The sequence below is a fragment of the Asterias amurensis genome, chromosome 1 (assembly GCF_032118995.1).
Source record: "Asterias amurensis chromosome 1, ASM3211899v1".
In the NCBI taxonomy this organism is placed as follows: Eukaryota; Metazoa; Echinodermata; class Asteroidea; order Forcipulatida; family Asteriidae; genus Asterias; species Asterias amurensis.
The window spans coordinates 27,862,745-27,890,367 of NC_092648.1; the positions used below are offsets into that span (position 1 = coordinate 27,862,745).

Here is a 27,623-nt window from a genome sequence, read left to right on the forward strand (position 1 = left end):
TGGAGAAAGAAGTAATTTTCCACAAATTTGATTTCGAGACCTCAGGTTTAGAACTTGAGGTCTCGAAATCAACCATCTAAACGCACACAACTTCGAGTGACAGGGGTATTTTTTTCTTTCATTATTATCTCGCAAGTTCGATGACCGATTGAGCTCAAATTTTCACATGTTTGCTATTTTATGCATATGTTGAGATACACCAACTGTGAAGGCTAGTCTTTGACAATTACCAATAGTGTCAACTGCCTTTAACACGTTGCTTAGTTTTGGTCAAAGGAGAGGAGACTCTTTGCTTGGCAAGTCAAACCACAGTTGTATCTAGGGACTGCTTACATCGCGCGCAGTGCAGAGAGGTAACATATTTGCATCGATTTCAGGGAAAATTTTTGAATACAGGACGTCCTATACGGTTTAATTAGTGTGACTTTTTGCATTGCATTGAATATTGTGTGCTATGGGTTTGATATAATTATTAAAACCTGTATAGGGGTCATTCCATGTCAGACCAACGCACTTGTTTACCTCATGTCTTCCGATTTTGATAAAAATTGCTGTGCTTGTAGGTCCAAATGAGCAATGAATGCACACCAATTTTCAGCCCGATCGGACTTTATATGTGGTCAGGGCAGAAACCACTAAAATCTGACATTTTTAGGGTAAAATACCACCCTTTTGGTAAAAATATGTCATAACCATGTCAATTTTTATCACATATATGCAAATTTGGTATCAAATTGATGAGAATTGCATGCTCAAATTAATTCTTTTATCAAAATAAATTTTCTGAAATGTAGGTCACTGTAATCTTTAATATGTTATCGTGATCTTTGACCCCGTTTTTGAAATAATGTATCATTCCAAAAATCAACGAAATAAAATCATTTGATAGAGCATGTCATTCTCTATCAGAATCCACTAAGAAACAGTTGGGCTCTTCAAAATTTAAAAGTTTATGACTATTTGTGTACAAGTCACTATGATCTTTAATATGTTATCGTGACCTTTGACCCAATTTTTGAAATAACGCATCATTCCAAAAGTCAATGAAATGAAAATCACTTGATAGAGCATGTCATCCTCCATCAGAATCCACTAAGAAACATCTGGGCTTTTCAAAATTTACAACTTTAAGACTATTTTTTTGTACAGTTGGTTGGTTACAAATTAGTCAATTTATACATGTACTTCACTTTATAAATAAGTAAAAATAAAAAACTTTCCAAAGTTACTAAAATTGTTATTGGTTTGGGATTTTTTCAAGTTGAGGAACAATTTAGTCTGGTTCCCAACATATTCGCGCGCGATTAGCTGTTATGAGAGGCAGAAACAAGATGTTAGTTTCATAAATTGGCCCATTAACATGGATAGAAAATAACCCCAAAAATCGCGTGCGAGTTAGTGACGATGAGCGGAAAGGGGCAAAGTTAGCACTGTCGCAGAATTTCGTTCTCAAATTTACAGTTTTTTTTTAAACATTATGAAGATGAATAGGAATCACAGTTTGTTGAATCAGTTTTAAACTAGGCCTTCCCGTGTCTCTACGTTATGTTGAAGCCGCTTGAGGTGATTCGATCCTGCTTTTTCAAAGTTGGTTCATTCTTTTGTTGACAGACAGACGATGGACACACCCCATTGTTCTTTGCCATTAAAAAGAACGAGTCTCGCTTCATTAAACCTTTGGTTCAACATCAAGGCGTTGATATCGAAATGGCGGATGCAAAAGGTTTCAACAGTTTACATCACGCAGTGATGCAAAACAGCCAATCGTAAGTTTTATCCTCAGTTTAAATTTATGGCAAAAATGACTCCCCTAACGCCCCCCCCCCCCATAAACACTTCGGGTTCTTAAAGGCAATGGACACTATTGGTAATTACTCAAAATAATTATTGGCATAAAACCTTACTTTGTAACGAGTAATGGGGAGAGAATGACGGTATAAAACATTGTGACAAGGGTGTTTTTTTCTTTCATTACTATCTCGCAACTTCGATGACCGATTGAGCTCAAATTTTCGCATGTTTTTTTTTATGCATTTGTGTTGAGAAACTCCAACTGTGAAGGCTAGTCTATGACAATTACCAATAGTGTCCACTGTCTTTAACAGGCATCTTCGTGGTCAGGAGCATTCTTTTGTTCTTACCTTTGTCCCTGATATGCTTTAAATCCACTTATAGTTATCCCCCTCTGAGATATGTGTAATGGTCCAATCTAGGGTATCAAGGAATTTAACTCCCTAGGGCATTGCACTTTAAAAAAAAAACAGTGAAATAAATCAAAATGCCATGACTAAGTGTTACCGTGGCACCACCGCACTGAGGTTTTTTAATCTTTTTTTATTTTACATTTTTCACTTCAACTTTCAAATGCAGTACCGTTGGGTTGATTTTGCAGAAAGCACCACATATACTCAACATCCAGGCAGATGACGGTTTAACTGCACTGCACATCGCTGCTTACAACGGCATGCTAGATATTGTGTCAACCCTTGCTAAACGGGTGAGGGCGCCCTCTTAAAATGAATGTGATGCGTATAGACCTTATCGCAAATACCAATGCGCAAGCGCAGACTGTTAAATGAGGTGCATGAAGCTTGGAATTAGGTGCATTGTGGTCTAGCTGGTTACAAATTTGATTCATATCTATCCAACAATGCACCTCATTCAACAGTCTGCGCTTGCACATTGGTATTTGCGATAAGGTCTATGCTACCCCTAAGAATTCTGCATTACATACTCTGTTATACACGATGCACACACTGCCAAACACCGCGTTTACACTAGACCCTCCTACAAGGATCCAAGGAGGACCAGATCCCGAAAGCGAGATCAAGCATTTTTGTGCCACGTTCACACTTGAGTATGATCTCACATTGATCTCGCATAGTTAAACGGAAGTTCAGTTCAGCTGACGTCAAAGGTTACTGGGCGACGTCATTGATTGTGCGCGCGCATGTTCCCTGAAATAGCCGGAACTCAACAAAAATTCGGACACAAAACTGACCAAACTGACAATAACTTCCCTATGTTATAACTACGGTGGCTGATCTCAGCCAACAAATAAACACTTTTTCAGTAGGGCTAAATTAGGGCGTTATAAATTAGGGCGCACTAAATTAGGGCGTTATAACGCCCTATTTTACAGCGTTATAACGTCCTATTAGGGCGTAATAACGCCCTGTACGGCATTATAACGCCCTAAATTACGGCGTAACGCCCCAATTGAGAAATAGGGCGTTATAACGCCCTAATTTTACGACGTTGTAACGCCCTATAAGGGCGTAATAACGCCCTGAAGGGCGTTATAACGCCCTAAATTACGGCGTTATAACGCCCTATTTCTTAATTAGGGCGCTATAACGCCCTAATTTACGGCCGTAATTTAGGCGTTATTATGCCCTAATAGGGCGTTATAACGCCCTAAATTACGGCGTTATTATTACGCCGTAATAGGGCGTTGTAACGCCGTAAAATTAATAACGCCCTATTTTTAAATTAGGGCGTTATAACGCCGTAATTTAGGGCGTTATAACGCCGTAATTTAGGGCGTTATAACGCCGTAATTTAGGGCGTTATAACGCCATACAGGGCGTTATTACGCCCTAATGAGGGTGTTATAACGTCCTACTGAAAAGGTGTTTATTTGTTGGCGGAGATCAGCCACCGTATATAACTGTATAAAAAATACATTGGAAAATAATTTGTTTGAATGCTAAAAAATATGCTTATGTTAGATGATGAACGAAAAAAGGTCGGTACTGAAAATTGCTACTCTGCAAAGCATGTGAGTTGTGCAATCGCTCTGATGTTGGTTACCAGTGTCATACAAATTATGGGGTCGGGGACCAGTTCACGATAGAGTGCAAATGCACAATGTATACAATCCCAATGTACATTTTTACACCATGGAGGAAGATTACACAGCTTTGGCCGGATGTAAGCAGCTTGCAGCACCTGATCTCGATCTGCGTTCATGCTTGTTTTTTTGATCGCTTTTGAGGGATCTGATAAGGTGTTCGGGCCAACAGCCCGGAACACCTCTTATTAGGTGTTCGGGCCAACAGCCCGGAACACCTCTTATTTTTGTTCGTTTTTTTTTAGGTGTTCGGGCAACAGCCCGAACAACTCTTTGATTAGGTGTTCGGGCAACAGCCCGAACAACTCTTTGTTATTGTTCGGTTTTTTTTTAGGTGTTCGGGCAACAGCCCGAACTCTTTGTTATTGTTCGGTTTTTTTTTAGGTGTTCGGGCAACAGCCCGAACAACTCTTTGTTATTGTTCGGTTATTTTTTTTTAGGTGTTCGGGCAACAGCCCGAACAACTCTTTGATTTTGTTCGTTTTTTTTTTTTTTTTTTTAGGTGTTCGGACTCGAGTCCGAAGACCTCTTGTTTTTGTTCGGTTTTTTTTTTTTTTTTTTTTTTTTAGGTGTTTGGACTCGAGTCCGAAGACCTCTTGTTTTTGTTCGGTTTTTTTTTTTTTTTTTTTTTTTTCTTTTTTTTTTTTACTTCGTCTTCTTCTCCGTGGTTTTTGTCCGCTAACAAAGACATACTTGCTAAGCTCACATAAACTTGAAACTTCACACATAGTTAGATATTCATTAGTAGATGAAACCGTTTTAGTTTCGTCATGATGACGTCATCAGGTGTCGAATTACAAGGTTTTTAGGTTCAAAAAGTGACCATTTGCTTTTCGCTATATGTCTTCGAATTTTACAGTTATGATATTCATAATTACGCATCTGATAGATCAAGACTGGGACTACATTTGAAAAGTTAACGTCAAAATCGTATGACCCCTCCTTCCGTTCGTACCGGAAGGTCAAAGTTTGCAATTGTATATTTTTCTTCAAAAATACATCTCCGTTCCTTGCCCTCTAACAAAAGCACACTTCCCAAACCTGTATGAACTTCTAACTTCACACATAGTTATATATTTATCAGGAGAAGAAACCGTTTGAGTTACGTCACGATGACGTCATCAATTCTTGAGTTATGAATTTTCAAAGTTTATTATTTCAAAAAATCATAACTTTTGATCTACATAATGGGTTGTTACAATCGACACATCTTCGGAAAGTTCGTTAAAAACTCCGTAAATGCCTCGCAGACATGATCCCATTTTGATCTCGTCTTCTGGTTCAAAATCGAGTTTGAAAATTCATAATTTCATGTAAAAAGAACTACGAAATTTCCCCATTGGTTGTGCGTAACACGTGTGTCGTACACGTGTAGTGTATTAGGCATCATTTATTTGGTGGCATGCTGCCAAGTTTATTGTACTCTGTGCCATAGCGTGATATGCATAGAGCTATATAGCTCTATTATTTAGAGCTGTATAGCTCTATTTATGCAGAACGCTGCGAAAACGATTTCCTCTCAATCTTCGGCGTCAAATTGTTCAAATGTTACCCATCTGATGGCTTAGTGGTCAATGTGGAATTGAAGACGAAGTTTCGCTGAGATGGCCACCTACTTCAGTGATTCATGGGACTTTTAATTATGTGAGAAAACAACAGTACAAAATGACGAACATTGGTCATGTTTTGGTTAAACACCGAGAAGAATAGAGACGTTACATCGATCGACCACTCCCCCCGGGTGAAGGGCGTTTTGGGCCCACGGAATTCACGTCAGTATTACAATATCTATTACTTCTTGAACTTAGCATAATCATCAATTGTTTTGATTTTTTGTTAAAACAACTATCCAAGTTATTCTGAGTTAAATAGTTTGAAGAAAAAAAATCTCTGGAATAACATAAGCCCTTTTAAAATTTCTCTAGTAGGAAAGGACGTTACGTAAACTAATCTATTTCTACCTCCATGCAAAGACATGGATGTTACAATACAAAACATTCAAAGAAAACAGAATGGTTAAAGTATAGGGCCCAAGCAATTAGGAGTGGTCTTTCTAAAATAAACTGCCGGATTAAACAAAACTTTAGTACAAACAAATAAATAAAACAATCCTGTTTTTTTCATTAAGGTGTTCGGACTCAAGTCCGAAGACCTCTTGTTTTTGGTCGTTTTTTTTTGTTTTTTGTTTTTTTTTAGGTGTTCTGTTATTGTTATGTTTTTTAGGTGTTCGACCAACAGCCGAACAACTATTGTTATTGTTCCGTTTTTTTTTCCTCGTGTTCTTCTTTCCCTGCGAACCTTCTCCAGCAATTTTAAACAAAAGTAAAGCTTGTACAAACTTAAACTTACTATGTACATAGACAATAGTGAGTAGATGAAACCGCCACTTTTTGGGAATAATGACGTCATTGATGACGTCATGGCAAGGTTTTTAAAGTTGAAACACGACATTTGCTTTTCGCTGTATCTCAACGAATATAAGAGCTATGATGTTCATACTTGGGTATCGGATAGATTAAGACTTGGACAACATTTGAAAAGTTAACGCAAAAAATCGTACGACCTTAACTTCCGGTCGTTACCCTGGGTCAAAGTTCGCCTATGTGTATTTTACATTAAAAAAAACAACTTTTGAGCTTTTAAACAAAAGTAAAGCTTGTACAAACTTAAAACTTACTATGTACATAGACAATAGTGAGTAGATGAAACCGCCATTTTTTGGAATGATGACGTCATTGATTAGGTCATGACAGGGTTTTTAATGTTGAAAAACGACATTTGCTTTTCGCTGTATCTCAACGAATAAGTTCGACTTCGTGTTTTTTTCATAAAAAAAACAACTTTTGAGCTGATCTACGGCATAACTCAAGATTGAGATCGATTTGAACCTTGAAACTCGACAGATAATTGAACCTTAATGTTTTTAAGACAACACAGGCCTAATTACGTCATAATGTCGTCATCAGGTATTAAATTACAATAAAACAATGTTACAATGTGTACAAATCATATGGCGATAACGTTTTGGAGGGAATCCCAACAGAGCTCTCGTTTGTCCAACAAAATAGGGCGCTGTTGATTATCAAATCTGTGTACATCATCCCGTGCGGAGGTAGCTAAATTTTAAAAGGTTTTCCATAAATTGCAAATTAAAACCTAAAGCCAATCTTACACAAAAATATTGCATTTATGAAGAAAAAAAGGAGTCGTTAAAAACTGTGACACAAGTTTAACTATAAAAATTAACGACACGTTGTAGAAAAAGTCATCTTTATGGTTCAATGTTTTTAAACTACGTCATCACGTAACGCCCAACCGAACACCGTATTTTTGTAATTAACAAAAATGTATCTCTAGTTGGTTTTTCTTATTCTTCTTCTCGTCGATTGTCCGCAAGAAAAAGCATAGATGCGAAGCTTGCATAAAGTTGAAACTTTGCACACAGGTAGACAATAACCAGCAGATGATGCAAAAGTTGTAACGTCACGATGACGTCATCAGTTGACGAGATACACTCATTCAAAGTTTATTATTTCAAAAAATCATAACTTTTGATCTACATGAGGGATTTTTACAATCAATACATCATCGGAAAGGGCATTTAAACCTTCGTAAACGCCACACAGACATAACCCCTTTTTGATTTTGTCTTTTGGTTCAAAATCGGGGTTGAAAATTCTAAAATTCATGTATAAAAGAACTACAAAATTCCCCCATTGATTGCGCGTAAAGATTTAACAATTACATGTACATGTACTTTGTCACCACGTGTAAGCATGCGGTGCATTGCGGTCACCACGTGTAAGTATGCGGTGCATTGAGGAGCATAGTCACGCTCTGCACCACGTTTTGATCGTTTTAGTCTGCGTTCGAGGCGTTTTCAACATATTGTCAGTTTTCTTCAAAAGTAACTACTTGGTTTTATCTACGACCATACTGCGTTGATAACACCGGTTCTCGTCCGTTTACTGAAGTTAAGCAAAATCGGGCCCAGTCAGTATTTGGATGGGAGACCACTTAGCGACCAAAATTTGTTTTATTAATTTTTGTATTTAATTTTTTTCCCCCTATAAATAGCTTCGTTTTAGTCTGTTTTCAGGGCGTTTTCCCTCCCGGTTAGTTAGACTCTTCTCCAGTCGTCATTATGCATAAGCTCCTATATCCTCAACCACACAAGCTACTTTGACAATCTATACATCATATGAAAGGGCTTTACGTACGTAGTCTGTTTTCAAGGCGTTTTCAACAAACATTTCCCTTCTGGTTAGTTAGTCTTTTCTCCAGTCGCCATTATTCATCAGTTCACGTTTCCTCAAACACAGAAGCTATTTTGACAATCTATACATCATATGAAAGGGCCTCACGTATTCCACAAAAATGGGTATGTTGGTGACCTTCTCTTGACTTTTTGACCTTTTTAAAGTGGAAAAGCCTGTAAAATGCTTTGAAAAGGCATTATTTAAAGGCTTTTAGGTTGAAATGTACACTTTTTGATGCTTTTTCCGTAAAATTATTACACATCGAGAAAACTGTTTGGTTTTGATTTCTTTGAAATTTGACGGAATACTTACAATACTTGTTTCATTTATTCAAACACTGACCCAACAATAGCCGAACACCCAGTGTTTGTTTTTACAAAAACTATGTCTAGTTTTTTTAAGTTTTTCTTCTTCCTCTCAGAGTCGATTGTCCGCAAGAAAAAGCACACGGGTAGACAATAACCAGTAGATGATGCAAAAGTTGTTACGTCACGATGACGTCGTCAGTTGACGAGATACACTAATTCAAAGTTTATTATTTCAAAAAATCATAACTTTAGATCTACATGAGGGATTTTTACAATCAATACATCATCGGAAAGGGCATTAAAAACTCCGTAAACACTTCACAGACATGACCCCATTTTTATTTTGTCTTCCGGCTCAAAAGAGAGGTTGAAAATTTCAAAATTCATGTATAAAGAACTACAAAATTCCCCCATTGATTGCGCGTAAAGATTTTACGATTACATGTACACGTACTTTGTCACCACGTGTAAGCATGCGGTGCATTACGGTCACCACGTGTAAGTATGCGGTGCATTGAGTAGCATAGTCACGCTCTGCACCACGTTTTGATCGTTTTAGTCTGCGTTCGAGGCGCTCTCAACATAATGTCAGTTTTCTTCAAAAGTAACTAATTAGGTGTTCGGGTAACAGCCCGAACAACTCTTTGATTTTGTTCGTTTTTTTTTTTTAGGTGTTCGGGCAACAGCCCGAACAACTCTTTGATTTTGTTCGCTTTTTTCAGGTGTTCGGGCAACAGCCCAAACAACTCTTTGATTTTGTTCGTTTTTTTTTTTTTTAGGTGTTCGGGCAACAGCCCGAACAACTCTTTGATTTTGTTCGTTTTATTTTTTTTTGTTTTTAGGTGTTCGGGCAACAGCCCGAAATACTCTTTGATTTTGTTCGGTTTTTTTTTTTTTTTTTTTTTTTTTGGCTTTCTTATTCTTCTCGCTGTCGATTATCCGCTGTCGATTGTCCTCATTCAAAGTTTATTATATCAAAAAATCATAACTTTAGATCTACATGAGGGATTTTTACAATCAATACATCATCGGAAAGGGCATTAAAAACTCCGTAAACGCCTCACAGACATGACCCCATTTTGATTTTGTCTTCCGGCTCAAAAGAGAGGGTGAAAATTCTAAAATTCATGTATAAAGAACTACAAAATTCCCCATTGATTGCGCGTAAAGATTTTACGATTCATGTACATGTACTTTGTCACCACGTGTAAGCATGCGGTGCATTGCGGTCACCACGTGTAAGTATGCGGTGCATTGAGGAGAATAACCACGCTCTGCACCACGTGTTGATCGTTTTAGTCTGCGTTCGAGGCGTTCTCAACACAATGTCAATTTTCTTCAAAAGTAATTACTTGGTTTTATCTACGACCATACTGCGTTGATAACACCGGTTCCCGTCCGGTCAACGAGGTTAAGCAAAATCGGGCCCAGTCAGTATAGCGATGGGAGACCACGTGGCGACCAAAATTTGTACTATTTATTTTTGTATTTTTTTTCTCCTATAAATAGCCTCGTTTTTAGTCTGTTTTCAAGGCGTATTCAACATACATTTCCCTTCCGGTTAGTTAGTCTCTTCTCCAGTCGTCATTATGCTTTAAGCTCCTACATCCTCAACCACAAAAGCTATTTTGACAATCTATACATCAGATGAAAGGGCTTTACGTATGTAGTCTGTTTTCAAGGTGTTTTCAACAAACACTTCCCTTCCGGTTAGTTAGTCTCTTCTCCAGTCGTCATTATGCATAGTTCCTATGTCCTAAACCACAAAAGCTATTTTGACAATATGTACATGATATGAAAGGGCTCTACGTACGTAGTCTGTTTTCATGGCTTTTCAACAAACATTTCCCTTCCGGTTAGTTAGTCTCTTCTCCAGTCGTCATTACTCATCAGTTCACATTTCCTCAACCACAAAAGCTATTTTGACAATCTATACATCATATGAAAGGGCTTTACGTACGTAGTCTGTTTTCAAGGCGTTTTCAACAAACATTTCCCTTCTGGTTAGTTAGTCTCTTCTCCAGTCGCCATTATTCATCAGTTCACGTTTCCTCAAATACAAAAGCTATTTTGACAATCTATACATCATATGAAAGGCCTCACGTATTCCACAAAAATGGGTATGTTGGTGACCTCTTGACTTTTTGACCTTTTTAAACTGGAAGAGCCTGTAAAATGCTTTGAAAAGGCAGTATTTAAAGGCTTTTAGGTTGAAATGTACACTTTTTGATGATTTTTCCATAAAATTATTACACATAGAGAAAACTGTTTGGTTTTGATTTCTTTGTAATTTGACGAGCTGTTAACAATACTTGTTTCATTTATTCAAACACTGACCCAACAATAGCCGAACACCTACTGTTTGTTTCTACAAACACTATATCTAGTTTTTTTTTGTTTTTCTTATTCTTCTTCTCGTCGATTGTCCGCAAGAAAAAGCATAGATGCGAAGCTTGCATTAAGTTGAAACTTTGCACACAGGTAGACGATAACCAGTAGATGATACAAAAGTTGTTACGTCACGATGACGTCATCAGTTGACGAGATACACTAATTCAAAGTTTATTATTTCAAAAAATCATAACTTTAGATCTACATTAGGGATTTTTACAATCAATACATCATCGGAAAGGGCATTAAAAACTCCGTAAACGCCTCACAGACATGACCCCATTTTGATTTTGTCTTCCGGCTCAAAAGAGAGGGTGAAAATTCTAAAATTCATGTATAAAGAACTACAAAATTCCCCATTGATTGCGCGTAAAGATTTTACGATTCATATACATGTACTTTGTCACCACGTGTAAGCATGCGGTGCATTGCGGTCACCACGTGTAAGTATGCGGTGCATTGAGGAGCATAAGCACGCTCTGCACCACGTGTTGATCGTTTTAGTCTGCGTTCGAGGCGTTCTCAACACAATGTCAATTTTCTTCAAAAGTAATTACTTGGTTTTATCTACGACTATACTGCGTTGATAACACCGGTTCTCGTCCGGTCACTGGTTCATGTATAAAGAACTACAAAATTCCCCATTGATTGCGCGTAAAGATTTTACGATTACATGTACACGTACTTTGTCACCACGTGTAAGCATGCGGTGCATTGCGGTCACCACGTGTAAGTATGCGGTGCATTGAGGAGCATAACCACGCTCTGCACCACGTGTTGATCGTTTTAGTCTGCGTTCGAGGCGTTCTCAACACAATGTCAATTTTCTTCAAAAGTAATTACTTGGTTTTATCTACGACTATACTGCGTTGATAACACCGGTTCTCGTCCGGTCACTGAGGTTAAACAAAATCGGGCCCAGTCAGTATTTCGATGGGAGACCACGTGGCGACCAAAATTTGTACTATTTATTTTTGTATTTAATTTTTTTTTCTCCTATAATTAGCCTCGTTTTAAGTCTGTTTTCAAGGCGTTTTCAACATACATTTCCCTTCCGGTTAGTTAGTCTCTTCTCCAGTCGTCATTATGAATTAAGCTCCTATATCCTCAACCACAAAAGATAATTTGACAATCTATACATCAGATGAAAGGGCTTTACGTATGTAGTCTGTTTTCAAGGTTTTTTCAACAAACACTTCCCTTCCGGTTTGTTAGTCTCTTCTCCAGTCGTCATTATGCATAGTTCCTATGTCCTAAACCACAAAAGCTATTTTGACAATCTGTACATGAAATGAAAGGGCTCTACGTACGTAGTCTGTTTTCAAGGCTTTTCAACAAACATTTCCCTTCCGGTTAGTTAGTCTCTTATCCAGTCGTCATTACTCATCAGTTCACATTTCCTCAACCACAAAAGCTATTTTGACAATCTATACATCATATGAAAGGGCTTTACGTACGTAGTCTGTTTTCAAGGCGTTTTCAACAAACATTTCCCTTCTGGTTAGTTAGTCTCTTCTCCAGTCGCCATTATTCATCAGTTCACGTTTCCTCAAATACAAAAGCTATTTTGACAATCTATACATCATATGAAAGGCCTCACGTATTCCACAAAAATGGGTATGTTGGTGACCTCTTGACTTTTTGACCTTTTTAAAGTGGAAGAGCCTGTAAAATGCTTTGAAAAGGCAGTATTTAAAGGCTTTTAGGTTGAAATGTACACTTTTTGATGCTTTTTCCATAAAATTATTACACATCGAGAAAACTGTTTGGTTTTGATTTCTTTGTAATTTGACGAGCTATTAACAATACTTGTTTTATTTATTCAAACACTGACTCAACAATAGCCAAACACCTAGTGTTTGTTTCTACAAACACTATATCTAGGTTTTTTGGTTTTTCGGTGTTCGGACTCGAGTCCGAAGACCTCTTGTTTTTGTTGGTTTTTTTTTTTGAGGTGTTCAGGCCAACAGCCCGGAACACCTCTAGTTTTTGTTTGTTTTTTTTTCTTTTTCTTCATACTTCTTCTTCTTCTTCTTCTCAGCGTCCCTTGTCCGCTAACAAAAGCGCCTTTCCCAAACTCGTATGAACTTGAAACTTCACACATAGTTAGCGATTTATTAGGAGAAGAAACCGTGTGAGTTACGTCATGATGACGTCATAAATTCTTGAGTTATGAATATTCAAAGTTTATTAATTCAAAAAATCATAACTTTTGATCTACTTGAGGGATTCTTACAATCGAAACATCATCGGAATCGTCATTGCAAACTCCGTAACCGCCTCACAGACATGACCCCATTTTGATGTTGTCTTCCAGCTCAAAAGAGAGGTTGAAAATTTCAAAATTCACGTCTAAAGAACAACGTAAATCCCCATTGGCATGTGTATAAACATTGCACGTAGGCATACACACAACGTGTAGTGTATTAGCAGTGCAGCAGAGTCACGCTACAGTGATCATCCATAGAGCGCGAAAAAGCTTCATGAAGAATAGTCTTCGTTCCAGGCGGTTAAAACATACATGCCCCTTACAGTCTTTTCTACAGTCGTCAATATTTCCTAAGTTCATATTATCACCTTAACTACATAAGCTATTTTGACAATCTATACATCATATGAAAGGGCGTTACGTACTTTACAGAAATGGATTTGTTGGTGAACTTTCGTTGACCTTTTTACCTGTTTAAACCGAAAGTGACTGTGAAATGATTTGAAAGGGCGTTGTTTATTGCCTTTTAGGTTGGAATATACATCCTTTGATGCTTTACCATCACAGCATACAAGTCTGGCAAAAGTCTGCTTTAAAACAAATATTACCGATGACGTCACCAAACATACACTTTTACTAGAGTAATCATGTTGTTTTTACGGTTTTTGCAGTTTGAATCATTTATTACAAAACTTGAGAACAAAGCAAGGTGTAATATTTGTTTTTTTAATCCAGGCTTTTACTCCCGGAAACCGAACACCTTGAGTTTGTTCACAAACTCTCAATCTCTAGTTTCCCTTTGATCTCGCAATAAAGGGAGGTAAAAAAGGAGGATCTGATCCTGATCCTGATTGCGTTCACACTAGCCGGTGCTGAGCTCCCTTTGATCGCACTTTCGAGATAAGACTCTCCTTTGATCCTCGTAGCAGGATCAAGTGTGAACACGGTGAAAAACTCAACACTTGTCTCAACGCAGAAACTAGTTACCGGGGACCTGACGCTATACTTTTTTTTAAAAGCGCCCGTTTTGACAACAATTTTCTCCCTGAATTTCAGCTCTAATCTGTTGGTGGCCGTAGTTAAGAATCCTCGACGACGTCGCCGGGAGATCAACGATAAGTATTTACTTTACTTTATTTATTCTTTATCCGAAGGTAAACTGCAAGAGAGATCTCAAAACCGTGGCTGGGGACACGGCACTGCATCTAGCAAGTTCACAATGTCACATCACGTGCATTAAAGCTCTGATCAAGTATGGTGCCAATGTGAACGCACAGGACGTAGATGGTGATACCAGCCTCCACCTTGTCATGATGCAATCCACCATGCAAGATAGCCCAGTGAGTTAAATATTATCTAGGGTTTACTCCTTCAATGAAAAATGTAATGAAAATTGTTATATCAGCCTAAATTCTGATACAGGCATTTAAGTGAAATAAATAGGTTAGTTTTAACCGACCAGGTACTTGTTGATGGTATCATCCTGTATTGCTTTACTGTTACAATGTGGTAAGTTGAAAACGGAGGAAGTGTGTTCAGTTTGACGGCCCATTCTTGGGTTCTGGAGATTGGAGTGAGAGTGATGTGTTGTATCGGTAGGGTTTCATTATATTTGTTAGCTCCTTGTCAGCTTTATACCAGCTGCAGCATTGAGGCAGGCCCAATGAAGTCAAGTGAGAAGCTGAATGTTCAAAATTGTCCCACTTAAAATGCAATAAAACAATCCCTGGTGATTTTACAATTCGACCATATAGGTCCTAGATTGACAACAACTGCGTTTTCTAACTCCAAGGAAAATAGATAATTCTCACAATGACCTAGTCTAGTTAAGGAGTGAATAGCAATCTTCTTTGGAAGACATGTCGAAGAGTCATGCAGAGCTGCAGGATGTGTTTCAGAATCTTCCATTTTACATTGTGTAACAGCCCTGCAACTGTCTTGGCCAATTGAAAATATATCACCCATTCTGGCTGGTTATAGATTAAGCTGGGTACAACACAATATGACCAAGCTCAAGAATCTGACATTGATGGGAGATTGAATTGGACTGTTGCGGTCTTGACAACTATGACAGCAACTAATGATTGATGGATCAAAGTGGAAGACATACAAACTGCTTATTGGTTATACATAAATGCATTTTTTACCACAATACACAATACAGAAAGAGCATTACCACCTGATAAATATACACAGACACAAGGATTTGTTGTTGTAGTGAACTCTGCCAAGAGTTAATTTATTCCGTACACTCTGAATTCCGTGGTAAAACGCCAATTCATAATAATATAAGGGATTTCCCTTTATTTAATTCCATCCAGTGCTATCCACTCATAAAGAAGTATACCAGTTCAAATTATAAATACACTTTGCGGCCAATTCGCAAAGGTTCCCAATTCCTCACTTTGCGAACGGTAAAATTCCAATCCGCAAAGGTTCCCACTTCTCGGCGATTTGCCAAAGAAGGTAACAGACCAATTACAATTATTATAATTATAAATGCACTCATTGACATGGAGAAAACTCCGGGTCAATGAGGTTCCCACTTCCAGCGAGTTGCCAAGAAGGTACCAAATTAATTTACTTCTTTATATACAATCACATCATTTTATTACCACCATATTTATCCATATCAATTCACATAAATTAATTTACCACTTCCTCACAGGCTACCATGCCTATTAGCTTCTTGTTTATAGGAACAACCTAAACTTACCGCTTAAAGTGTAAGTTGTAAGATTATCAGTCAACTGAATCTGTATCACGTATGCCGTAATACCCTGACCCTTCCATTAACCCCAGGGAGGGAGGGAGGGAATTTTGCGAAACTATACAATCTATCTTAACTCCTCGGTGGCAGAATATTTAATGACGGTTCCCAGAAAGACAAGCACCCTTTCCCCGTAATGCATTGCTTTGGTTGGTTGAAAAGAACAATGGAACCACGTCTGAATGCACCCTGACAAGCCCAATCGCTTAGCCCCGACTGTGTAACCTGACTATACTTATGCATATTTCCCGGTGTTAAGTCGGTTTACTGCGTTACGCATTAAACTTTATTGAGAACAAATGTTGACCATTTTCTTAAAATTTGACTAGTTTTGGTAGTCATTTGCTGGCCGTCTGTATGTTGATGCAAGGTTAAGCAAAATAAAGTGTAAGATGTATCACAATTTTGGGTTCGTAACTTTTACCACTTTGGCGGCCATAAAAGCATAATAATACCAGAAATGGAAGTGGGATGGTAAACAACATACAACAAACATTTACATCATGTTTTTGTTCCGTTATTTGGCTAGTCTTGGCCCAAGACGATGGTGCTTGATTCTGGATAGTGTACTACGCGCGGTTGAATTGCCAAAGCGCGCCCGCCACGGTATGATTTAGTTACGTGGACGGCTTGAAATCTAGACTACACTCTGCAAGCTAAGGCCGTGTCCGAATTGGCGACTTCGGCTACAGCTACGGCTAGGGCGCGCGCGTCTGCCTATTCTTCAACACTGACAGACGCGCTGATCTAGCCGTAGCTGTAGCCAAAGTCGCCAATTCGGACACGGCCTAACTTGCAGAGTGTAGTCTAGATTTCGAGCCGTCCACGTAACTAAATCATACCGTGGCGGGCGCGCTTTGGCGATTCAACCGCGCGTAGTACACTATCCAGAATCAAGCACCATCGTCTTGGGCCAAGACTATTATTTGGCTGACATGACATTTTCAAATGTTTACTAATTTTGGCAGCCATCTTGGAGGCCATCTTGGATATATAATAATATCAATAATATCAAAGTCTTATATAGCGCACGAATCTACCAAACAAGGTACTCAAGGCGCTGAGTAAACTTTCACAAAGATAGGTTATTGCAGTGATGAATTCTGAGACCCAATTATTTAGCACCTAATAAGGGTTTGTTGACAAGGTGCTACGGCGCATACAGCAGCCACAGCAAGAAACACCGGGATGAACCCCTTCTCTTTTCGATAAGTGCATTGGGTTATTTTACAACACCGATGGGACCAACAGTATCAAATGTCCTCCATGTCTTTGACCATCGTTATCATGAAGTTCAAGTATTATTGCACTGTGTAGGACCAAAGCCAGTGTCCCGCGTAATGGCATCGATATCTATAGTAAGGGTGCGGGGGACACGTCCCCCACTTTTTGAGGGGACACAATATAAATTGTTATACCTCTGTGTAAATTGTGAAGTTTGATTGGTCGAGAACCAATCACGTGCCGTGCAACAAATACGCATGTTACATGGCTCGACAGGCCGGGTAACATGAAAAGTGATGTACACCGGTGTACATCACCTTGATCGTTCCCAGCGTTGGTCGAATTCGCGCTGTGTACGAAACAACCGCGGGTTCGAGGGAGTTGTTTCTTGTTCGTCTGCTTATTAAACAATGAATAGCCCGTCGTAATAATGTTTGAATGACAACAGAACTTCGAGAAAAGGAATAACAATTATACAAAGGTATAACAAAACAATTGTTGCACGCTGTGACTGGGGTCCATGGGTACACCCTCAGTGGCAAATGGCACCATCGGCTTTGCCTCGGGTGCCATTTTCCCCCTCGGGTGTACAAAACGCCATGGATCCCGTCACAGCGTGCAACAATTGTATAATGTCCCTCCATGTTTTTGACCATCTTTATCAAGAGGCTCAAGTTTTGTACTGTGAAGACAAAACCCTGTTTCCAGTCATTGGCATCAATCCTGGGGTTGGGATGTTCCCCCAATTTGTGTTAACTCGTGTGTCTAGGGCACGTGCGTGTCATCTCCATCATTTTAGTTATCTATTTACTGTTAGGCTAAGTTTACTTGTACTGTGTGACGCACTGTCTCTGTCTGCCATTGCCCAAATTCTTCTGCTCAAATTTTGAAGGCTTATTGCATGTATTGTTTCGTTCGCCAATTAATTTGGCCTCTGAATTTTCCCGGGCCCTTTAGCAGGCCCGGACCACGCTAAAGGCTCCACACTCTGCTCACAAATTTGCCTCCCTAAAAATCGTGTCAAAGATCAACACCTGAAGATGCTGTTAACCCAAAAGGTTCTACTGTACTTCACATAGTTTAAAGGCTTTATGTTCTGTGTCATTCATTGTGCCTGGTATTGGCCGAAGATTGCACCACAGAGCATATAAAATGAAAAATTTCCCCGGGCCCTTTAGCGGGCCCGGACCCCACGCTGTATAAAAGGCTTCACGTTCACACTCACATGCTCCATCTTTGATAGATTTGCCCCTTCCCCCTAAAATTTCTTGTCTGGATCCATCCTTGACGATGCTGGTGATGATTGGGATGAAACGCCGTCTGAGCATTAAATGCAGAAATAATATGAATACGAAGCTGTAATTGAGTTGTTAGATACAATTACCAATAGCAAAAAAAAAAAAATGTGCAACATAACTTGAAAAGGGCCTTAAATTCCAACATCTGAGAGGGTCACATCACCCCTCAGACTCCCTAGATTGCACCAGAGAGCATCTACGGCCTAAAATTTTCCCGGGGCCCTAAAGCGGGCCAGGACCCCACGCCGTAAATGTTATTCCTTACGATGTCCCCCACCCCCCCCCCCCCTCCCACCGTCGTTCAAGACATTCATTGACGCCCCTGTGTCACCCCGTGTGTGTGTCTGCTCTTACACAAGCCTACTTTATACGGGGTACTTGTTATTAAACAATAATATCCCACAATAGTCTAGACCAGAGTTCAAAAAGGGTTCTAATTAAGGAGGTGAGTGGCATTTTTTTGGCAAGGTTGGTAACATACCTAGTTTACCTAATTTTGATGGGGTGCTGATACTGAATAATGATGGATACCAAGGCTAATTTTAAATCCTTGTCCCTGAAAAAAAAATCACATTTAAAACAGCACGCAGACAACCAAGCAGACGACAATACTGTACATGCAAAAAATAGTCATGTTCTGCTGTAATTCCATGTAGCTGTTGTCAGGATTTCAATAAAGCCAGGCACCCAGTTAGGTCGGGTACCCATTTCTGATTTTGGGTGTAATTCACACATTCACACCATGCAATTACCTTACACTGAGTGTGTCGACCAGATTTATGAAATAAAAGTTGGTAACCCCATCCAACTTATCAATTTTGGACGCTGAATCCAGGGAAAAGGACTCACATTTAGACTTGGTGCCCATCATTTTCAGAGTCAGCACCCCCAAATTAGTGTGTTACCAGCTTTTACTCAAAAATGCCGCTCGAAGTTTTGTTTTTTTTAGTCTAAACTAGACTACAAGGTTTTCTTGTAATACCCCAAAGAGAATTGATGGGCAATACACAGAGCTTGTTTTGAACCAAGTGGTACACAGTCCAAGGCGTCAAATATTTTTTTCCCATAAATTTACAGTGCATTGTAATATTATTGACATAATTCTAATTTAATTGAAATTATTTTATTTCAACCCCCATGACCGGGCTAGGCATTTTGGAACCTCCTTGATATCTAAAATAATTTAAAGGGGCAGTCAATGTTGAACTTCTTGTTAGTGCAAAATACGCACGTAACTTTAGTTAAACACATTTAATTAAAGTATATTGGCACCTTTGATACTTTGTTTGGGAGGGTTTCCATGCAAATTAATTGATGTGACATTGGTATCAATTACACAACTATCATGGCGTATGTTCATGCATTAGTGTAAACAGAGGCGAAAACTGCAATTTTGAATTTATGCAAATTATGCATATTATTGTTTTATGGGGTTTTAAGAGACTGTTGCCGTATACAAATTCTGTATATTTTTTAAAACAGGCCTGCTTTTAACAAAATCTGGCACTTAGAATTATTTTACTGATAGATTTATATTTTGTTTGTCTCGTTGAAAAGATAAACTTCGTCGACATCGCACTTTATTTCATCGAAAATCACAGTGAAATCTACATTAAGAACAACGATGGAAAGAATGTACTTGATGTCACTATTAATCCAACCACTCGGAAGATCATGAAAAAGGCTTACAAGAAGAAAACGTGAGTTCGACATGTTTAGAGATAGAGACACTATAGTGGATAGCTGACGTTATTGGTAGATCCCATGTCTTTATCCGCATGTTTAAGTAGCTAGCTAGCTTACTTTGCTGCTAACTTCGCTGCTAAATATTCACATTGGGGTTCGCTTGACAAAACGACTTAGCTAAAAAGTACCTTGCGTTCACACAAAGCATGGTCGCAATAATAGTCCGCGCATAGTGTTTTGGCTTCTGATAGTTTTCTCTGTCACTGTAGTGGCTTTGCTGATGAACAGAAAGAAAGAAACAATAGGGCAATTTTCAAAAAGAGCTTAAAGGCATTGGACACTATTGGCAATTACTCAAAATAATTGTTAATATAAAAACTTACTTGGTAACGAGTAATTGAGAGCCGTTGATAGTATAAAACATTGTGAGAAACGGCTCCCTCTGATCTGAAGTATAGTTTTCAAGAAAGAAGTAGTTTTCCACGAATTTGATTTCGAGACCGCACAATATTAGCTTTTATAGGAACACGTTGCCTTGGATCGGTCGAGTTGGTCTTTGAAAAGCGTTCTGTAACCATTTGTTGTAAAATGCATATGGGTAGAAAGATGTTGTACTACTACAACAAGTAGAATACAATGATCTACACAAATATGCCTCGAAATTGCGTGTTTTTTTTTTTTACAGCGCGACTAACATGGGAGTCAAATTTTTGGAGAAGTGGAGAGCTTCAGGTCTTTTCCGTGGAGCCCGCGGGATCAGAGGACCCGATTGGACATGGGGTGATCAAGACGGTAAGAAATACTCCTTAAACTACCGAATTCTTATTTGTGTACTTTCACAAAATGTTCGTTTTGACTTACAAACATATTTTTCGTTGTAAAGATGATTATGTGCTGCATTATATTTGTTTGCTATTTTTGTTCAAACTTATTGGATTGTTTGCTTTTTGTTCTTTTCGTTGAAACTCAAATTATTTGAATTGATTGCTTTTATTTGTTGGTTGTTTTGCTGTTCTTGTTTTCCACTGTCGGTATGGTCACTGACTTCCACTCTACTGCCGCCGGCGGCTCTTATCGTTCTTGGGTCAAAGTCAAATGGCCCAACGGTAAGAATGACGTCTACCGATGTGGAAAGATGGAGTTGAAGTACAAACAGAAAGAGACAAATAGAGACTTCTACAAAGATCACCTTCCAGTCTTTGGTAGATACACAATAATACCATTGACTTTCATGTATTTAAGCTCCTCATTCATATACGTCTGCTTAAATGGTCCTACTCGGTAAGGGTGTTGTTTAATGGGCGTGGCATCCCCTACATCAATATCATGAAATACAGCATCAGTTCGACCTGGAACATCAGGAAATAAATGTGAATACTCTCGTATTAGATCGGACACTTGAGATTGTTGTTGAAACGTCAAATGAATTAATTTGTCACTCAAATTCGACAAAACTTGTGAATTTTTCAACCTGAAACTTGTACCCGGAATTTGGGATGACTGATCACCCTCGTTCTCTGAAGGATTTTCAACCTCAACATTTACATTGCAAACTGGGGCACTTTCTTCATTTTTGTCTGATCTCTTCACATTTCTTTCGTGATACTGTTTTAACATGTTAATGTGACAAACTCGTTTCTGTTCACGCCTATCAGGAGTGGAAATTAAATAGTCTAAATCATTAACCTTGCGGTCAATTACATATGGTCCACTGTAACGAGCTTTAAGTGGCTGTCCTGGCATTGGTAATAATACTAAAACCTTATCACCAGGATTAAAAGTACGGACTTTTGACCTCTTGTCATACCAAGTTTTCATGCCATCTTGAGTGGCTTTCAAACTAGATTGGGCTAACTTACACGCATTATGTAAGCGGTCTTTCAACTTCACAATGTAACTCAGGATATTGTCATCCGTGTTTTCAGACAACCATTTCTCTTTGACCAACTTCAATGGTCCCCTAACAGTACGGCCAAAAACAAGCTCAAATGGGCTGAACCCTAAAGATTATTGTACAACTTCTCGTACTGCAAACATTAACAAAGGAATACCTTCATCCCAATCTTTATCATTGTCCATACCATAAGTCCTAATCATGGTCCTGAGCGTCTGATGAAAACGCCCGAGTGCGCCCTGACTTTGCGGGTGATACGCACTATAGAAGTAATTTGGTCAATGCCTAAAGCATACAACTGTTCTTGAAACAATCTAGAAGTAAAATTACTCCCTTGATCACTCTGAACAACTTTTGGCAGTCCAAAATGAGTGAAAAACCCTCTCAATGCTTCACCTACTGGTTTTGCCTTAATGGATATTAGTGGGATTGCTTCAGCATATCTAGTTGAAGCACACATTATAGTAAGTAAATACTCATGACCTGACCTAGTTTTAGGCAAAGGCCCCACACAATCTACAATTACTCTGCTAAATGGTTCTTCAAACGCAGGTATCTTAACTCCTCGGTGGCAGAATATTCAATGACGGTTCCCAGAAAGACAAGCACCCTTTCCCCGAAATGCATTGCTTTGGTTGGTTGAAAAGAAAAATGGAACCACGTCTGAATGCGCCCTGACAATCCCAATCGCTTAGCCCCGACTGTGTAACATGACTATAATTATGCATATTTCCCGGTGTTAAATCGGTTTACTGCGTTACGCATTAAACCCTATTAAGAGAACAGTGAATGAAAAAAAAACTCGTTGCACAAATTTGTGTGCTTTCAGATGTCAAATAAAAGTCATTCAATATTTGATGAGAAATGACCTCTTTCTCAAAAACTGCGTTACTTCAGAGGGACCCGTTTCTAACAATGATGTATACTCATACCAACAGATCTCCACTGCTCGTTTTTTGCTAACAATTATAACAATTACCAATAGTGTCCAGTCCCTTCAAAAATCAAACGGCTTTAGGCCTATAATACGATATACAGTATGTAGTAAAACTGCCTACACGCCCCAAGAGCTCAAATTTCTCAACAACACGACATCGATTTTTAACTTTTAACAATGAGTCCATCTCAAAATTAAATTCTCTTCATCAAGTTCTTTTACATGATTTAGGTTTCCATGTGGCAAAATGAAGGCATATGCAAAACTTGTGTCAAATATATTGAAAGCCTAACACAAAGTAATACTAGATCAGATTTGCCCACCATGCCACTGTTGTTGGTGGTTCTTGTCCCTAGACTTTTATAATTTTAAGCATAAGAGGAATACATCACAGGCCTTTGTTTCCCACCTCAATTTCTTCACTATTTGTTATTTTATTGTATTGCTATTTATTTAGATCCAGCAGTGAGGAAAAAAGTACAAAGTAAGAGCGTTGGGGCGATGGACCGCCCCCGAACAGTTCCGGGGTCCAAAAACAACAGGCTATCACTGGATGGCAGTGCGGACGTTGACCCAAATAGTTTGGAGAAACAATGGGATTTAAAAAGTGGGATGGGATCTTTGCCTACGATAACTGGTGACTTAAGCCAAGAGGTGGATGAGGCTTCGTCCCATTTAACAGCTGGACCGTCTGTCGAACCCCAGGCCAGGCAGAGCGTTTCTTTAAACACCTCCATAGCTGCTTCAGTGGGCTGCTCAAACGATGTTTGTGGAAGCACCGGCCCGAGAGAGGCGGGCAGTGTGATTTCATCTGATACAATCTACGAGTTGCCAGAATCTCCACCAGCCATCGACCAAGAAAACCCAGAGGTTACTGACGTAAATACCGATGGACAGGTTTCAAATTTGCAGTTGCAATCAGTCTCATCTCATTTGCAGTCGACAGAAGAAGAAGAACCTCCCGACGATAACACAACGCCAGACAAGCCGAAGACATCTCGCATCGCAAAATTCGTCCAATTCATACTCCGTATAGCAAGCACACGTACCCGAAACCCAGAAATAAGATCCGAAAGAAAACCATTCTACGACGAGCCCTCAGCAGAAGATGGAGAGAATCCTACGTTCACATTGACTGATGAGCCTATTACCAACAGTCCACCACCTACGTTGTCCCAAGAATACATTGACTGTAGCTCAGAGTTAACAACCCATGTTAATGAGAGAAAAACCGACATCAAGAAACCAACTTTCCCTGAATTTACCTCAGAGAAGAACGAATTCCTCGAATCGTTTGATAGGATGTTGGAGATAGCCAAATCACGGGGTATAGATGTAGTTGGACATAACTTCCAAATTGCCAACTTTGCTGCCGCCATTTTGGACTGTCACGGTGGATGTCTGTCTATTGACGATTTAGACGTTCACTTATACGTCCCTCCTGGAGCAATACCTGAAAAACAAACGCAGCAAGTCTACATCTACGTCACCGGTACTTCATCAGTTGAAAGCCATTATTTCTCAACTCCATTCGTCCACTGTGGACCACCAGAAACCGTCTTTAAAGAAGATGTCGTCTTGACTATGCCCCACTGCGTAAAGAATACGTCTTCCTGCAAGTTTGCATTGTTTAAGTTGTCCTCGGGTGGTTCCAGCGAGCTTCGTGAAGGTTTTGACGTGATCACAGTAGTTGACAATGATTCCATAACGTTTTCAGTTAACCATTTTTGTGGGTTTGGGGCTACAGCTTCACCTGTGGATGGAACCATCTTGGAGAAGACAATGATAGCATGCTTGTTCATCCACGAAGACAGTCACTCTGAAAATGAAGTAACACTTCGTCTTCGACTCGTTGATGACGTCCAAGCAAATGTTCAGGTGAGATTTCTTACAGATTTTAAGTTGTCCATAATATTCCATAATATGTTGATTTCATAGGGCTTAGTCTTTACTCCTAACCTGTGTTAGAACATTATTTGGCTCGACAAAAAACATTTAAATATGAATCTTTACAATCTCATCTACCTATTTGAACTTCCGGTTTACAGGGAGTGACGTCACGTTAAGATACCACTATTTACACAGTCATTAAAATATTGGGTGTAATATTCTTAATGGTGCAAAGACTATGAACTTCTAAACAAGATGACGTCACTGTTCATGACAATAATAATGACTGCTCTTGATAAACAAATTGACCTTTTTCTTCTTAAAACAGACTGCGCTTCCTACTTTCACGTTCAAAAAGAGGCCATGTCTTGTCTTGGCCCAAGACGCCATTGATCGATAGTGGATAGTGTTTAATTGTGCTCGGGTGTAAATCGTTGTAGCGCGCCCTCTCACGGCATGATCCAACTTGGTTAAGATGAAAGACTGGGCTTTTCAGAACCATCGATTTCATTGGCTACAATGATAAAATTGAATAAACGTGCAGTGAAGCAAGCTTTACATATCTGTGCTTTGATTGGTACGAGGTGAAGTGTGTACAGCTGACAAACATCAATTCAGACCAATCAAAACACAGTTATGGAAAGCTAACTTTCGGTCGTCTGCATGCAGTGTCCACATGTGTATTATACAGCACATGTACCATGTAATGTAAGTATGAATGTAGGTGAAAGTTGAAGATGTACGGTGATTGCTCTAGGCTTGAGGCCACTCGCTGGCGTTATTAATGAGCCTCAAAGTGTGACGTCAGGTGTCCAGACTAGTTAAAGTAGAGATATTTACACCCGAGCGCATTACACACCGATCACCGACGTCTTTGGCCAAGACTAGGTCATGCTAAGCACCCACTCCAAGTAGACAGGGTCACATTGTGGTTTATTTGTTATCAATCATCTCAAATAAATGCTGTCAGAACTAAGAGCTTGGCAGTCGATGAGCTTTCAACCAGCCTTTGTTTTAACCGATGATATTCTGTACTTTGTCTTCACAGGAAGTAACAACAGAGGAGAGGAACTATGGTTTCCATTTGGCAGACACGAACAGTCCTCTGACTGTTTTTATGAACGACCAAGACGTGGTGGCGAAAATCTCAAGTTGCAGCGAGTCCTGGGAATTATCAGAACCGGAACCTTGCCAACGGGTATGAACAAATCTTTGACATCTTGCGTCGTAATTTTTGGTCGCTTTTGTGCTGTAAAATCTCATTCTGTAAATATATTTTTTTATTTGACAGAAGATCCACCATAAGTCGTTATGGCGAGAAACCGATGCATCCTGTGCCCGAGCTTTTCCGTCCGTCATGTTTGTGGCTAAACGACGTTCAGGTTCTCGGAAAGATTGCTTCACTGCTCGTATGACCGTCCTTCAAGAAGGCAGCAGGAGTTGCGACTATGGGGTGAACTTCGTAGTCGAAGTAAGTTGTTTTATTACAGTGAGGTTCATAGTTTAGACAAATCCTCAAGAAACGATTTTCGCAGAAAGGGTATCATATGTGATCATTTGACGTTAAAAGACCCAGAATAACAATGTGGCACAATTTCAATAGTTCAAATGAACCCCTTGCCAACATATCACTTGCAAGAAATCTCTTACATTATTTGTTATTATTTTTTTGAGAGGATCGGAATGATTGTTGTATTTGTTTTAGGTTTACGTTTGGTCATCACTCTTAAAATCAATGGCAATAACAACTTTCGGTTAGAAGCCTACACAACAACTTTCGATATAAAGCATTTGGACAAAAAAATTCACTTACAAAGTAAAGTGGTTATGAAAAAAAGTTGTTGTGCCCCCCCTAATTTGAATCTCAGAAGCAATACTGCCAGTAACGTTTCTCAGTAGGTGTATTCCTATTGGGGATAAATAATTCGACCCAGCGTAGAATTACTTATAAAAATGATCATCTATTATTGCCAAGATGAAAGTTACAAACACCACTTGTTCTTTTTCCAATTAGCATGCAGAGATGTTGTCGATCATCATGGTTGTGTACGTCACTTCCACAAAATATGGGTGAAAATACCAAACACACTTGTCCTTGTTTTAATTTGCAGAGATGTTGTTGTCGATCATGTGTACCGAATCCGGGCGAACCACAGAACACGGATGAGTTTCTATTGCGACAGATACCAAAGGACCGCAAACGAGTGACTGGGTGTAGGCTTCTCCAGGAACCCATTTTCAGTAAGCTTTGTGAGTTATTGGATTCACCCAACCCTCTGGGAAACGACTGGACAAGGCTTCTAAGTCTACTGTTGAAGACCGAACACCACGTCGATAGCATCAACGCTAAAGCAGGACGACAGGAAAGCAGCCCAACAAAAATCGTCTTGGACTTGTTCTTCGGAAAACAGTCGGGTAAGAAAAAAGAGGAAACACTGAATACACTGAAGTGCGCCCTCATTGATATCAATCGCCCAGATGCTATGTTTGCCGTTGATGCGATCGAGGAACAGATACAAAAGCTGGCAGAAAACATAGACGAAAACGCTAACCTGAAAATTGACAAACCAAATACCAAAGCCCGGAAAGATCTAACAGATAGCGCATATTACAGTTTTATTGGGTGAAAGATGACGACGAAGAGGCACCGGAAGAAAACTAAATCGATATGAAACTCAAGATATGCAATTTTAAATAGCTTGTGGCTGAACTAAGAAAAATTGACTGTGATGGGGTAAGAACCAACGACCTTTGGACCAACGTGCCGGCGCTCTAAATTGTTCCCCAGTATGTGTGAAGAGGGCGGGCTATATCTAAAGAGTAAAATTACATAATTAGGAAGCATATAAACCTCAATCAGACTTCAATTAATGTTGTTAGTCAGATTAAGACTGAGTTTTCTCC

At 39.2% G+C, this 27,623-nt stretch overlaps 1 protein-coding gene across 1 annotated transcript; it reads left to right on the plus strand.

Annotated features, from left to right (window-relative positions):
- Window positions 1-1,272: 1,272 nt before the first annotated feature.
- On the plus strand, window positions 1,273-27,623 carry LOC139942321 (uncharacterized). Its single transcript, XM_071939186.1, has 9 exons — window positions 1,273-1,766; window positions 2,371-2,497; window positions 14,175-14,360; window positions 19,870-20,012; window positions 20,684-20,790; window positions 23,287-24,707; window positions 25,768-25,917; window positions 26,011-26,190; window positions 26,831-27,623. Exons 1-9 carry the CDS (start codon window positions 1,708-1,710, stop codon window positions 27,344-27,346), a joined length of 2,889 nt encoding a protein of 962 aa, XP_071795287.1. The 5' UTR covers window positions 1,273-1,707; the 3' UTR covers window positions 27,347-27,623.